We start from the raw sequence: 15,000 nt of genomic DNA, 5'->3' as shown, positions 1-15,000 counted from the left end.
ATTCACTCACTTTATTTTATACATGTTTTTAAATAGTAATTGATATTCGTGTTTGACTATATAAGTATGTGCATATGCGCCTATATATGTATGTATGTCTTTATATGGGGATGTGTATACATATATCTGTATATATATGGTTGTATATTGTTTATATATATATATATATATATATATGTGTGTGTGTGTGTGTGTGTGTGTGTGTACATATGTCTGTATGTACATTCCTGTCCATGTAATGCTTAATTATGTTGATGCGCACATCTTTGTGCTGCCTTACATGCTCTTGTATTTTGTTTTATGCTTATATATTTGTATATGTATGTGTATATATATGTATTTATGTGTATGTGTATTTGTATATTCTATATGTATGTATATATATATATTTATATATATATATTTACGTTTATGTGCTTATATGTATATATGGTATGTGTGTACATGTGCACATATGGGTATGTGTGCATGCATGGATGTATGCATACGGGTGCACGTATGCATGCATGGACCAGTGCATGTCATTGTATGCATATACATGTGTATGGATATATATGCGTGCATGTGTGTGCATGCGGGCATTTCTGTTCATGCATATTATTATTTATATATGTATTATATGTATGAGGGGTGCATATATTATATACATATGGTCGTTGAATATGACTGTGCATTGGTATGTATGCGTATATATGGATGTTAATTGTGCATGCATATATATATATCTGTACACTTATGCACATGTTTTTTTTATGTAAAAGCTACTATTGGTCTATGGTTTAAATAAAAATATTATTATTATTTATACTATTATTATTATTATTATTATTATTATTTATACTATTATTATTATATATACTATTATTATTATTATTATTATTATTAATAATAATATTTTATAAATATTGTCATTATTATCAATACACACAGAGTGACTTTTGAGTCAAAAGCACACGCATTTAAGTACCTGCTCTGATATTACCCTCGGTCTGTGTATGAGAATTCCTTCGGGACAGAGACAATTTTCGTTCAGGACCGAGACTATTTGTATTCTCATTTAATTATTAACTAATATTAATTTTATTGATTTTATTATTATTATTATTATTATTATTATTATTATTATTATTATTATTATTATTATTATTATTCATAACTATTAATTACATTATTTTTACCATTTAACAATTTCATTTCTATTCCAGTATACATATTGAAATCAATTGCGTCTCATTTTTTGCCGTTTCAATTAATCGCTTTTACAACATTAAAAGAAACCATTAAAAAGCACAATCTACTTCCACGAACGACTAAAATAATTCACGTGAACTTTTTCGAACATGATTGCAAGGAATGTACGCTGTCCACGCTACAAATCTCCAGTTCTTTCAACGGGTTTCTTTTTCTTTTTCACGTCGATACTTTTTTGTGACCAAGAGCGGAGGTCAGCTTGAAATATTAAATACAAAAAGTAACCTCGTTTTCCATGCTTCAAAAAACCCTCACAACCTTATATATATATATATATATATATGTATATATATATATATATGTACTACTACTACTACTACTACTACTACTACTACTACTAATAATAATAATAATAATAATAATCATTATTATGATGATGATCATGATTATGATGATGATGATGATGTACCTTTGCAGCTTCCGGAGCAAATTTCATTTTTATCAGATCGTTGAAAATATCTTGAAAACCCTCGGTAATTTCATCAACCTGAGCCATCTCGAATGAGGTTTTGCCAGCCATGGCTGAAATCAAAAGAACAATGATTTTAATTGAAGTGCTGGATTAGCCTGACTTCCAACTCCCAACTATAGTTATTGCTGACGACATCACCTAATTAGGAATCTCCATAAGCAAGGAAGACATTATGAACTACTAGTTGAAGTGCAAGATTTAACCAACTCAGCAAGATGGAATAAAAAAAAAAAATGCTAAATTAAGGTTTTATAGCAGCAACGTCTTGTCAACACTGCTATATGGAAATAAAAATTTGGCACCGCAAAAGCAGCCAAGAGAAGAAATTAGATATGTTTGATTCCAAGTGCTTTAGAAGAATTCTAGAGATCAAATGGTCATCGAATTACTAAGAACTAGCAGGTCGTATCTGCAAACGATGTCTAGGCTGGCTCGGATATACCCTAAGATTAACATCGGAGAATCAAGTGCTTCGATGTACCCCCGATAGAAAAACGAGAGAAATGTAACATTGTCCGGGAACCAACACGTTGTAACCTCAGTCGCAAAGTATACAAAGAATAGAAAAGAACTTCAACTCGCTTTTTCTTTGTAATAACGATATTTATTTCCTCAATATTACGGCCCTGACCTCACTCACGTGATTCTCTTCTCGAGCGTCATTCATGTCTCTAACGTGATCTCGAACGTTATTTTCGTCTCTCCCGTGATCACCCTCTTTCTTCTTTTTCATATTTTTTCTTTACCAGTGACGCCATTTCGCATGCATTTGCATATAGCCATCCGTGCTTTGTTACAGGAAGACTAAAATGAACTGGATAGCCGAGAGAGATTTGATTGCAATGGAAAACTTGATCTGTTTCCAATCGAAAACGCTGGTGTACATACTATGCACGTGGTGTTTAGTCTAGCTAGATAACCAATCAAATTTATTGATATTCCATTACCTTTTACGTGTTCATGTTTCTATTAATCAGTGTTGCATTACTAAATTATGCTTTTCTATTTTAGGTCTTGCTTTATTCCAGAAGATTCGAAAGAAAGATTCCCGAGTTCGACAAAATCAACCCGAAGAAGGTCGACCGAAATGTTGTGTGAATAATACTCAAGACGGAAACGGTAGTCCAGAGAATCAATTACAGAAATATGTAAATTCACTTATTTATTTTAAATTGAAATACTGATAAAATACGTTTGAAAGCCGAATTACAGCGCAATATTATGAAAATAAACATGTATTTACTTGTTTAAGATGAATATATTTGGGAGTTATATTCCTGCGCCAGAATGTTATATATATATATATATATATTTTCCTCTCCATAATGTTAAGTTTTAGAAAAACAGTTAATCAAGAGTCCGCGTGATGTTATCTGTGGTGTTGTTTTTGAAACGCCGGAAAAATGCGTTTGGCAACAGGATTTGAAATTCAGAGTAACACGGAAAATACTATCCTGAATTTCAAATTGTGTTGCCAAACTCACTCTTCCGGCATTTCGAAAACAATACCACACATAACAACGAAGGTGTATAACTCCGAAATATAATTATTGTAAATACTTGTTTATTTTAATGATAATGCGTTGTAATTCGGCTTTCAAACGTATTTCATACGTATTTCAATTTAAAACACAAATTCAATCAACGTTTCTAACATGGAAAACACTACCATGAATTTCACAAATTTATATACATATTTAGCTGATTATATTTTATTTTAATTTTCGGTCCTTTAAGAAAAGAAACGAATCATATTCAGTCGATTTCTATTCATCAACAACAAAGATTTTCCTACACACAAAATTGTAAAAAATTGGAAAATAACTTACAGAATTCTCGGGCTAAATAACGGGCGATCGCCATACTCTGCGACAATTGGCCCTCCTCCATTTCAAGTACAGGCATTGCCAAACTGCGCACAGCTAGACGTAGACAAAAAAACAAAACAAAAAAAAAACAAAAAAATGTTGGCTTAGAAAGAAATCACAGTATAAGTCATTGTTATAGAAAACAATTTATAAAACAAGTAGAAATATATATATATATATATATATATATATATATATATATATATATATATATATATATATATATATATATAGCGCCCGTAAAATACGCTTAAATATGATATTTTTATTAATGCAGATTTTGTATTTATTAGTGGGTGTCCGGCGTTGCCCGGGTGTTTAGAGGTGTGTGCTGAGCAAAAAAAAAAAAAAAAAAGGTAGGTAGTACTGGGTTACATGGTACCAGTAGCATATGACATGACCTGACACACACACATACATACATACATACATACATACATACATTTAAACAGACAGGTGATATTTATATAATCGATTATATTGGATCCAATATATAGTAATGAACGGATTTCGGGCTCCTGGGAGGCCGTAGCTGATAGGGTGCTGTAACTGGTGACTTCCAACATGCGGGAAAACAGCCTTATAGGACTTAAGAAGGAAGTAGTGGCAGACATTTTTAAAAAATTGAACATTTCTTCTTTTTTTTTTGTCGTAGGCGTTATCAATGTGGTACATGCTCCTCCCCATCAGGTAAGATGCCGAACAACTCTCTGAAAAGGAGATGAAACGTGGAAAATTCAAGCTGCTCCTCGAATATCAGGTATGGAGAAGAACCAGGATCCGCATATACAACACGCCCTCCGAGCAAGACGTCGAATACCTGGGCGCTTACCTCATCAAGTTTGAAGAAGTAGAACAGATGGAACCTGTAAGATCCTCAAATGGATACCAAACGGTGGACTACGTGGTGGCTATAAGACTGACCAAGGAAGGTTTTCAGGGAATTCTGGCTGTGCTCGTGAACCACGAATGGAACATGACGGTGATCGTAGAAGGCTACTGTCCACAATGCTGGTTTTGCCAGAAACAGCAGCACATAGCCAGGAATTGACCCCAAAATTTAGCCAACAGTCGACTTGCAACTGCAACTTTTTTTACATAGGCATAACCACTTATCAAGGCCCAGAGACCACTCAAGGATAAGGATTAAGAGTAGTAGTCAATTGGACAATATAGTAATCAATAAATAATTACCACAAGCCACTAAAGCTGCAGACACTCCACCACTAAAGTCAATACCAACACCAACACCAAACCCGTCGGCAACCAAACCCTAAGGGGAGGCCAAAAAGGGGTGGCGTACAGTGGTAAGCTGAAAGCGGAAAAACTTCCGCTGCAGTCTCACCACCAGCTCAACAGGAGCTGCAGTGGCAAAGAAAAGCAACAGCCACAGAAATAAACTCAGCCACAGCAGTAGCTGTTGATACAACAGAAAACGAAGCCGGAAACCACAGTGGCAGCAGCCACAGCAGCAACCCCAGTAGCAGAGACAGCAGCAGCCGCAGCAGCTAATGCAGCAGCAGCCGCAGCAGAGACCCAAGCAGCAGCAGACGCAGCAGTAGCAGATGCATCAGCAGCAGCAGAATAAAACATGGTGAGGATGTGTTCACTGCCCACCGTGTGCATGCACCCTCCCAAACACCCAACAACAGCACCACACACACCACCAAAACCCACTCCCAGAACATTGATACTGGCGCACATTCTGCAAGCTCTGGTCCCACCACCAGCACTGGTACCCAAACCCACACTGCACCCAAATCAAACACTGGCACCCACACACCAACCACTTCTCCCCAACCGAAAAAAACTAGGGGAGAGGAAAAGCCAGTCAGCATCTCTCTCTTGCCATACAAAAAGAAACATCAAAATCGTGGGAGGACATATGCAAAATTGACCTCTGTTCGTCGGTACAAACCTCCCGCTCTGGCAGAGAAGAAATTTGAAGCCATTGCTGGACTAACGACAGATAGGGGCCAAAGACACAGAATCCTGCAACAACTTCTCAGATGCCCCCCTCGTAACAATCTTCATTAAGTTGCCTGCTGGCCGCAAAACTCGGTTTGGCTAATAGTAAAGGCTGCGAGGGAGGCAATTCTGGGAACGGAATTAGTTAAAGACAATGACCCTTTCCTAGGGGAACTTTCTACCCAATGCAAGGGAAGAGTCCCAATCCTGATACACCCGTCACTGTACTGGGCGCTTTAACTAACCTACCCGCTGGATGTCGGTGGTATTGCACACAGCAGACAACAAAACACACGGAAGCTGACAACACTAAGCATAGCGCATTACATCGGAGGACTTTGGAACGTGGGCGACACTAAATAGGTGAGTAATTAATCATGGCTCTTAATTTGGCAAGTATGAATGCGAGAGGCTTGAGGTCCTCAAACCGAGTGGCTAATGTCCCTAGAGACCTCCTGTCCCTGGGAGTGAATGTGGCCGTGCTGCAGGAGATGCACTTCTTTTTATCAGTGCATTCTCAGGTGCTGTCGAGAGGCTACAATGTCTTTTCAGCATATGGGAGCCCACGGGGAAAGGGCGTCTCCCCGTTGGTGAAACACACCCTGTCCACGATGATAAACGTTCTTCATAGGGATGATGCAGGCAGGTAGTTGTGGCTGATGTTGCTATCAAAAAGTGTGGTTTGGGTCGTTGCAGTTCATATACCTAGCACCGCTTGGGAGAGGGTCTCCTTCTTCTGCAATCTCTGCGCTTTTATCGCAGGTCCAAAGCATGTAGTTGTAATGGAGGATTGGAATGCCATCCTTGACTCCAGTATAGATAAGATAGGAGGCGAAGCTAGAGGGTTGGAGAGATGCGAAACTAGCCTGGCTGATCTGATGGTTAGATGTGATCTGGTCGACAGGTTCCGTATTGAGCACCCGAGGAAGAGGATGTAGTGTAGACTCTTAACCAAACCCCTACCTGGATTTATTTTATTTTTTATTAAAAACAAAGAAAAAAAAAGACAGAATGCCCACGCATGTAACATGACCGTCCCAGGGAGCGATTAGGCTCCCCACTGGGGGGGGGGTAGAGGCTGAGACTCCCGAAACATTAGAAAATGCCGGTCAGATACGATTGTTTTATTCATTAAGGACTGTTGCATGCCCGGGCGACAGCAACCAAACCATGCTGAAAGAAAGATTTGATTTATTTTATGAAATCGACATATAAATTCCATTGTTTTATAAAACAAACAGCTTCCTGTCACTTTGAGAAGAGGTAACGGAAATTGAGGTTATGAGTTTGACCTTTCGGGGCCTGAGAGAGTTTGCAGTATCGCAGGTGCAAACCTAGGAAGATGGGTCTTCCACTGAGGTGACGTAATTAGTTGCAATTGGTCCAGGCAGTGGGCCGGCCTACCCATCACCTCAATACGAGTCTACATGCCGAAATCGACAATCGAGTCGAACTGAGATTTCTGAGAGAATCTAATACCATCGAAGGGTCGCACCCCACCTCTCTTCCCCGCATCCTTCACCGCTATCTTGAGAGAGAGAGAGAGAGAGAGAGAGAGAGAAAGAGAGAGAGAGAGAGAGAGAGGAACCAATCAATGTTGTTTTTTTTTGGTTCAGTGGAGTCTGATAAACTATGGGCAATTGTATATAAGTATATATTGTGTATATCTATCTTGAATTAACCAGTAGAATAGATAACTGAGTCGTGTCTTTCTTTTGTGTGCATGAGGTTGCTTCTTTCCAGTGTGACAGATCGACGCCTATCAACCCAAAGATGAAAGTTATACCGACCAAATCAATTGACGGGTGCTACTATGCTGAGATACCTTGCAAAGGATCCCCTGCAAAGGACGAGCACAGGTCACATTGGGTCCGTGATAGAGGACTAACTCGTATGTGACAAGGAGATCCCTTATTAGGGATCGCCAACCTTTCACACACACACACGATATGATTTGTGAATCTTAGGTAGGATGACCCCCGGTGTACTTGAGGTATTGTGGTGAATGAGAACTTTAGCTAGGATCAAGCATAGACTAGCAAAGGTACATGGACGACGATGACTATAGACACCCCCACTCCCCCATTTTTTATTGGCCTTGTGTCTAATTTTTTGTTTATTACTGCTTTGTCGTAAACTTTTCAGAGTAAATAAAAAATATATAACTCAAAATGTAGTATCTGCAATAAGATCTTTGCACGAGAGCTGCTTTCGTCAGTGATATATTAGGAACGCTTTTGGGTCCAGGGTACACTGACATTTTCTCGACCTTTGCATTGCTGGCGACACCTTAGCCCCACCTAAGACGTTTTGTCGTGTGGTGTTGGTGATGATGATAACGTCACAAAAAAAACAACAACGCTTGTTATATGTAGAAAAGAACCGGGGGCGGGGCAATCAACACTGCCAGGCGTCTCGATTCTAAGGATGGGACCAAAGGACGCGGATTACTCAACTCGAGGTGATTGTCTTTCACCAGTACCGCCGGCCGACTACCCCCTTACTAAAATGTGCACGGTTTTTTATGATTTCTGTCACGTTCGCCCAGAGACTCCGACCTACACGTAAGCGTAACTCGATCTGCTAGATAATCGATTTCGTTGACATAGAAGGATCGAATATCGACCGAGACATTCCATGTATTGTTCATCTGATTTTTATTTTTAGACGTGAGTGTTTTTTGTTTAAATTAAGAAAGATGGACCTTATTTTGCATGTTTCCACCAGCGCCAATTCCGCTTTTCGGGCCGCACTATCTAACAGTGACCATCATTATCTAACAGTGACCATCATTCAGAATCAAGACGCCTGACCGTGTCACACACCAACCAACTTTGATCTATCTTTCTCTACTCCTCACTGCAAAGGAAGGTCTGAGCTTATAATTACGACCTTCTCGCAAGGGAGGGTTGGACACTCTTTCTCTCTTCACTCCTGTTAACTCCCCACTCACTCTCTCAGTTCTATCGCCCCCTCTTACCTTTTGGCGTCACTTCTTTTTGGTGCCAAATTCCCCCCCCCCCTACTATGGATGCCGTCTCCACGTCACTCGTTTTGGTAATATTCAAGACGAAAACCAACAGACACCCCCAGCCCGGGGACCACCACTATAGATGCCCTCAGCCCGAGGGCCACAACGGAAACAACTGCTACTCCAAAAGATGACTCCCCATAAGGATGAGCAAAAACACCAACAAACAATGGGATGTACCGCCCGGACAAATAATCGATAATGGACGCCCTCCCCCACTTCTGAAGAGGGGAAACATACCAGCAGCTCCCAACGAAGGCGACTCCTCCCGAAGGAGAGAAAAACAAATGTCGGACGGGGCATCCCACTCTGACCACAAAAAAAGAAGAGGCGAAGAGGCAAAGGACAATAAAGAGGACAGTGCTCCCCAGGAGGGCTGCTCCCCCAAAAGGAGAGCAAATCAGGAGAACGAAGGATAATATCGCTTGGACCTCACCAACAAGGAAGAGGCAGATGCCCCAAAGGTCAATAAAGAGGACAATGCCCCCCAAAAGGCCGACTTCCCCAAAAGGGAAGTTGTTCCCGGAAGAAATATCAACCAAGAAGAGTCGGTCCAAAAGAAAGTGGAAAGGGGGATGCCCTCCAAAAGAGTAACACTCCCACAAAAGGATCGCATACAGACACCAAGTACGTCCAAGGATGGAATACTGCTGCCATATCTGGGAAGGAGCTGCAAAAAACAGCCTATCCTGACTTGACAGAGTACAAAATAGACTTCGTGGCCTAGTGGGGGATGTCCTTTTCTCTTCCCTGAAACCTCTCTCTCACAGAAGAGACGTTGCAAGCCTATCTTTGTTTTATCGTTATTTCCATGGCAGGTGCTCGTTTGAACTCCAATCTCTGGTCCATCCTCGCCAATCTTTTACGAAAAACACCCGTCTAGCTGAATCCACTGTCAAAAACTTTCCCCACTCTTTATCTATGTCTAAATCAAAACGTAGATTCCATGAACAAAGCTTCTTTCTTAGAAGTGCACGCCTGTGGAACTCTGTTCCGTCTGCCTGCTTCGCATCGGACTACAACCTGGATGTCTTCAAGTCCAACGTAAACAAATTCCTGATAAACCACCCCCTTAAGTAGACACTTTATTAAATCTCCACACTAACGTACTGTACTTACAATAACCCTTATACCTGAGTGGCTTCCGGGCCTAGATAAGTGGTGACCACCTTGTAAAAAAAAAAGAAGTTTTTATAGCCGGTGATGAGTTGTTTTTAGTGTTCTAAACTTCTTGTACTAAATGAATTTAATTTTAGAGTTGCTATCAATAGGCGTCAAATATCTACGAACGATATTTTCAATTGCGTTTTATTGGATTCTGAAGTTCGGTGTCATTTGATTTTGATAAAATATATTAATGGAGTTTGCATTACGGTGCTGGCTAATATTATTATTAGGGTTTTCAAGGGATTGTAGCATTCGTTTTATTTGTTCATCCAAAATGTAATTAGGAAAATGATTGTTGATGAGTACTTGTTTAATGTTTATTTTTTATTTCAATGAGTAATGCTTTTTTTATGGATGATATTATTTTAGTGCGATTTAATAGATATTTAATTATGGCTATTTTGTACCTTTGTGGGTACTCGTAAAGTTCAGGAGGCTGGAATTTATGTCGTTGTTTTTTTTTTTTATATACAGAGGTGTTGAAAGTATTACTGGACGTATCAAAAAGGACGTCACCTGAAGACGATTCGTGGACGATGGAAAGCGCTCGTTACAGTGAGAATGATGAAACCTTCATTAATATTTTCGATGTCGATATAAAAAAGATTATACGGAAAATCGAACGTAATAGAAAATGCAATGAAAACATGGAGACTGGAATTGACAGCTGATGGACAACACATAACAGAAATTAACATACAAAGTCTTCCAAGGAGACTCGCTATCACCACTACTGTTCATCATAGCCATGATGCCCTTGAACAGTATTCTGAGAAAGTGCCAAGCCGGATACAAGTTCTCCAATACAGAGGAAAAAATGAACCACCTGATGTACATGGACGATCTGAAACTTTTTACAAGGACCGAAAAGGAGCTAGAGGTACTAATTAACACTACCAGAATCTTCAGCCAAGATATTCAAATGGAATTTGAAATGGAAAAGTGCGCATAACTAGTTATAAGAAAGGGAAAACTGTAAACGACAGAAGGCATGGAACTACCCAACCAAACAGAAATGAGGGCACTAGGGAAACAAGGCGACTATAAATACTTGGGAATTCTGGAAGCGGACACCATCAGAGCAACAGAAATGAAAGAGAAAGTTGGAAATGAATTCCTCAGAAGAACAAGAAAACTCCTGGAAACTAAATTATATAGTAGAAACCTAATAAAAGGTATTAATACATGGGCAGTATCACTGGTAAGATACTCTGGACCGTTTATAGGGTGGACAAAAGAAGAACTGAGACAATTCGACCAGAAAACCAGGAAACTCATGACCATGAATAATGCACCACACCCAAAGGACGATATTGATCGACTCTACGTGAAAAGAAAAGACGGTGAGAGGGGACTGATCTCTATAGAAGACTGTGTGAAGGACACGACAAAAGAACTAGAAAAATACATAATGCAAAACACTGAAAGAATAATTATGGCAGCGAGAGACACTGAAAAAAACAAAACAGAAAACAGAGAGACAAACGACAAAACGAGAAAAGAGAAGTGGGAAGAAAAACAATTCCACGGAAGATTCATAAGAATGACAAAAGATGAGAATAATGAAAACACCTGGACATGGATGCGAAAAGGACATATAAACCGAGAAACTGAATCTCTAATAACTGCAACACAAGATAACTCGATAAGAACCAACCATATCAAAGCAAGGATCGATAAAACACAAGAAAACAGCAAATGCAGACTCTGTGGACAAAGAGACGAAACGATAAACCATATAGTAAGCGAATGCAGCAAACTTGCCCAAAAGGAATACAAAAACAGGCATGACCAAGTGGGAAGGGTGGTACACTGGAAATTGTGTAAACGACTGCATTTTGAGCGTACAGACAAATGGTACAAGCATAAACCTGCAACAGCACTCGAAAACGAGAACCACAAAATTCTATGGGACATGGACATACAGACGGACAAACCCATCCAAGCAAGAAGACCAGATGTCGTAATAATTAACAAGAAAGAAAAATCCTGTCAAATCGTGGACTTTGCAGTCCCAGCTGATCACAGGGTGAGTATGAAAGAAAAGGAGAAACAAAGCAAATACACAGAGCTAGCCAGAGAGTTAAAAGGGATTTGAATGATGAAGAAAGTCCAAATAGTACCGATAATAGTAGGAGCACTAGGAACAATCCCGAAAAACTTCGAAAAAAGAATGTCAGAAATTGGAATCAGAGGAATAACTGCAAAAGTACAACGACTAACGATAATGAAAACGACTGAAATATTAAGGAAACCCCTTGAATGCGGAGAATAATACAAGACAATATAACGAATAAGCGTTACATGGAATGAAGAACACCGAAACTGCATATTTACAAGTTCTACACCCCCCATCATGCATTCCCCCCATTGTTTCATCACCCCCCCCCCAAAATGATACCAAAGGGCAGAGAAGGGTCAATAAGGACTGAAAGACCGAGGAGCGAGTGCCAACCAGACCTCGGCTGGACAAGCGCAAAGAGAACTGGGACCTTGGGGAGGCTGAGTGCCACTCAAATTCCAGTATAAACCAATGGCCACTACCAGCGAGAAATCAATGGTAAGCGGCTGTTGCGATGATGCAAATTCATTTGCAAATGCTATCGAAGGAGGTGGAGAGGGCTGGACGTCTGGGGAGACTTGTTGTCACTTAGCTTCCAGAGAATACCACAGGTTTCCAATCAGATCGTTTGTTGACTTGTGTGAAAGCTCCAGGTGAGCCAATAATAAAAAAAATCAATAAAATTAATATTAGTTAATAATTAAATGAGAATACAAATAGTCTCGGTCCTGGAGGAAAATTGTCTCAGTCCCGAAGGAATTCTCATACACAGACCGAGGATAATATCAGAGCAGGTACTTAAATGTATGTGCTTTTCGTTCGAAAGTCACTCTGTGTGTATTGATAATTTAATGTTTGCTTGAATGAAAAACTGCTGCCAAAATATCCCAATATATATATATATATATATATATATATATATATATATATATATATATATATATATATATAGAGAGAGAGAGAGAGAGAGAGAAAGAGATAAAGATATAGAGAAAGAGAGAAAAATACAGAGGAAGAGAAAGCTAGAGAAAGACAGAGATAGAAAGACAAGTAGAGAGAGAAACAGATGGAGTCAGAGTCATACATAGAGAGAAAGAGCGGAAAAAAGAGAGGTGGGGATAGAAAGAGTGATAGAGAGAAAGAAAGAGAAAATGAAAAAAGTGATGGAAGGGAAGAGATAGAAAGATTTCATGTAATTGAGATAGTGGGAGAGCGAGAGCGAGAGAGAGAGAGAGTTCAATTAACATTAATGCATACCAGGGACAGTTTTTTTTTTTTTAACTTCAAACGTCGGTATGTGTGAAATGTGAGATCTTTCATTCTATTGAACTGCCACCCTCAAAAAGAAAAGTCAGACACAAGGTCAATTGAATTTGGAGCACACGGCTATCCCTTGCCCCATAAAAAGGGGTGAATCTTGAATTGGATGCGAAAATAAAATGGATAATTCTGCTGGGATATTGTCATGTATGTGGTTACTGGTTGTCTCATATGACTAACAGTAAACTCATTCCCGTCGCTCACCGAAAAGAGGAGATAATGCCTAGGAATGCCTGTTACGCTTAAAGATCCTATAATTACATTTACCTATTAATAATAAACAAATGCTATTAATAATAGGCTATTATGGTCCGCAGCAATACTCGACACGAGGTCAGTTTATAGTGGGGAGTCAAGCTCCTTAGATAGGGGTGGATCTAAAAATAAAGATAAATAAAAAATAACTTAGATCAGACACGTCGACAGAAGTGAATCGGGCGACCGGAAATAAACCAATCTCTCCATTCCTGAAAGGAAGAGATAATGCCTGGGAGAATGACCTCCAGAGTTTAAGCAACAACATACACTACTGTTTTTAGCCCGAACGCCCGGAAATCTTTTAAATTCGTATGTGTACTAAAAAATAAATAAATAAATAAATAAAAAATAAACGGTGTGCCCCCAATAAGAAGGGGGAAAACAGAAACGAGTAGTCAACAAATAACTGTTACCAAAGGCAATAAAATTTACTTTTCTACTTATGTACCTATTTCTTTTGTGTTTGTAAGCGTGACTCCACAGAAATTCTATTGTGCTTTCTGCATCAATATTTATTATTATTATTATTATTATTATTATTATTATTATTAGTAGTAGTAGTAGTAGTAGTAGTAGTAGTATTTCTTTATTTAAATTTTTATTCAATCCTCACGCAAAAAAAGGGGACATTGCCATTAAGACATCAGAGGCTACTGTGAATTAGGGACCAGATCTATACAGGCATTCTAAGTGGGAAGTTGTGCATTAGGATGCTTGTTCACATTTCATTTAAATTTCTGCATGTTAGTACAGTCAGAGAAATTGAGAGAAGGGAGGGAATTCCAAAGAGAAATGAAATGTACTGTTAGATAACTCGATAATAACCAACCACATCAAAAGAAAAGATAGATAAAACACAAGAAAACAGTAAATGCAGACTCTGTGGACAAGGAGACGAAACGATAAACCATATAGTAAGTGAATGCAGCAAACTGGCCCAAAAGGAATATAAGAACAGACACGACCAAGTGGGAAGGGTAGTACACTGGAAATTATGCAAACAACCGCATCTCGAACGCACAGACAAGTGGTACAAACATAAGCCGGCAACAGTACTTGAAAACGAGAATCACAAAATCCTATGGGACATGTACATGCAAACTGATAAACCCATCCAAGCAATAAAACCAGATGTCGTAATAGTTAACAAGAAAAAAAATCCTGTCAAATCATAGACTTTGCTGTTCCAGCTGACCACAGGGTGAATATCAAAGAAAAGGAGAAACGGAGCAAATACATGGAGCTAACCAGACAGCTGAAAGGGATATGGAAGATGAAGAAAATCAAAATAATATCTATAATAGTAGGAGCACTAGGAGCAATCCCGAAAAAACTTGAAAAAAGAATGGGAGAAATTCGAATCAGAGGGATGACTGGAAAAATACAACGAACAACAATAATGAAAACAGCTGAAATATTAAGGAAAACTCTTGATTGAGGAGACTAACACACACGAACCACAAGCGCAGACAAGACAAACTGCTACAGAGACAAAACATGAAACGCTACACAGAACCAAGAACACTGAAGCTGCATACCTACAAATTCTCTAAGCCCCCCAATCCCCTCCTTACCACATCACTGCCCCCGTCCAAAATGAGAC

At 39.1% G+C, this 15,000-nt stretch overlaps 1 protein-coding gene across 1 annotated transcript in view; it reads right to left on the bottom strand.

Moving 5' to 3' along the window:
* Window positions 1–15,000, bottom strand: part of LOC145265370 (glutathione S-transferase-like) — a 28,615-nt gene that overhangs the window by 11,918 nt on the left and 1,697 nt on the right. Inside the window, exons 2-3 of the mRNA XM_080121154.1 lie at window positions 3,553–3,645; window positions 1,661–1,773 (exon numbers count right to left, since the gene is read on the bottom strand). Coding sequence (XP_079977280.1) covers window positions 1,661–1,773; window positions 3,553–3,645 — 206 coding nt within the window. The remainder of the gene's footprint in view (window positions 1–1,660; window positions 1,774–3,552; window positions 3,646–15,000) is intronic.

The sequence above is a fragment of the Euprymna scolopes genome, chromosome 40, assembly GCF_053919585.1.
Source record: "Euprymna scolopes isolate OS-2025 chromosome 40, ASM5391958v1, whole genome shotgun sequence".
Lineage (NCBI taxonomy): Eukaryota > Metazoa > Mollusca > Cephalopoda > Sepiida > Sepiolidae > Euprymna > Euprymna scolopes.
Note: the sequence above shows the minus strand (reverse complement) of the source record. Positions and strands in the feature narration are given on the sequence as shown.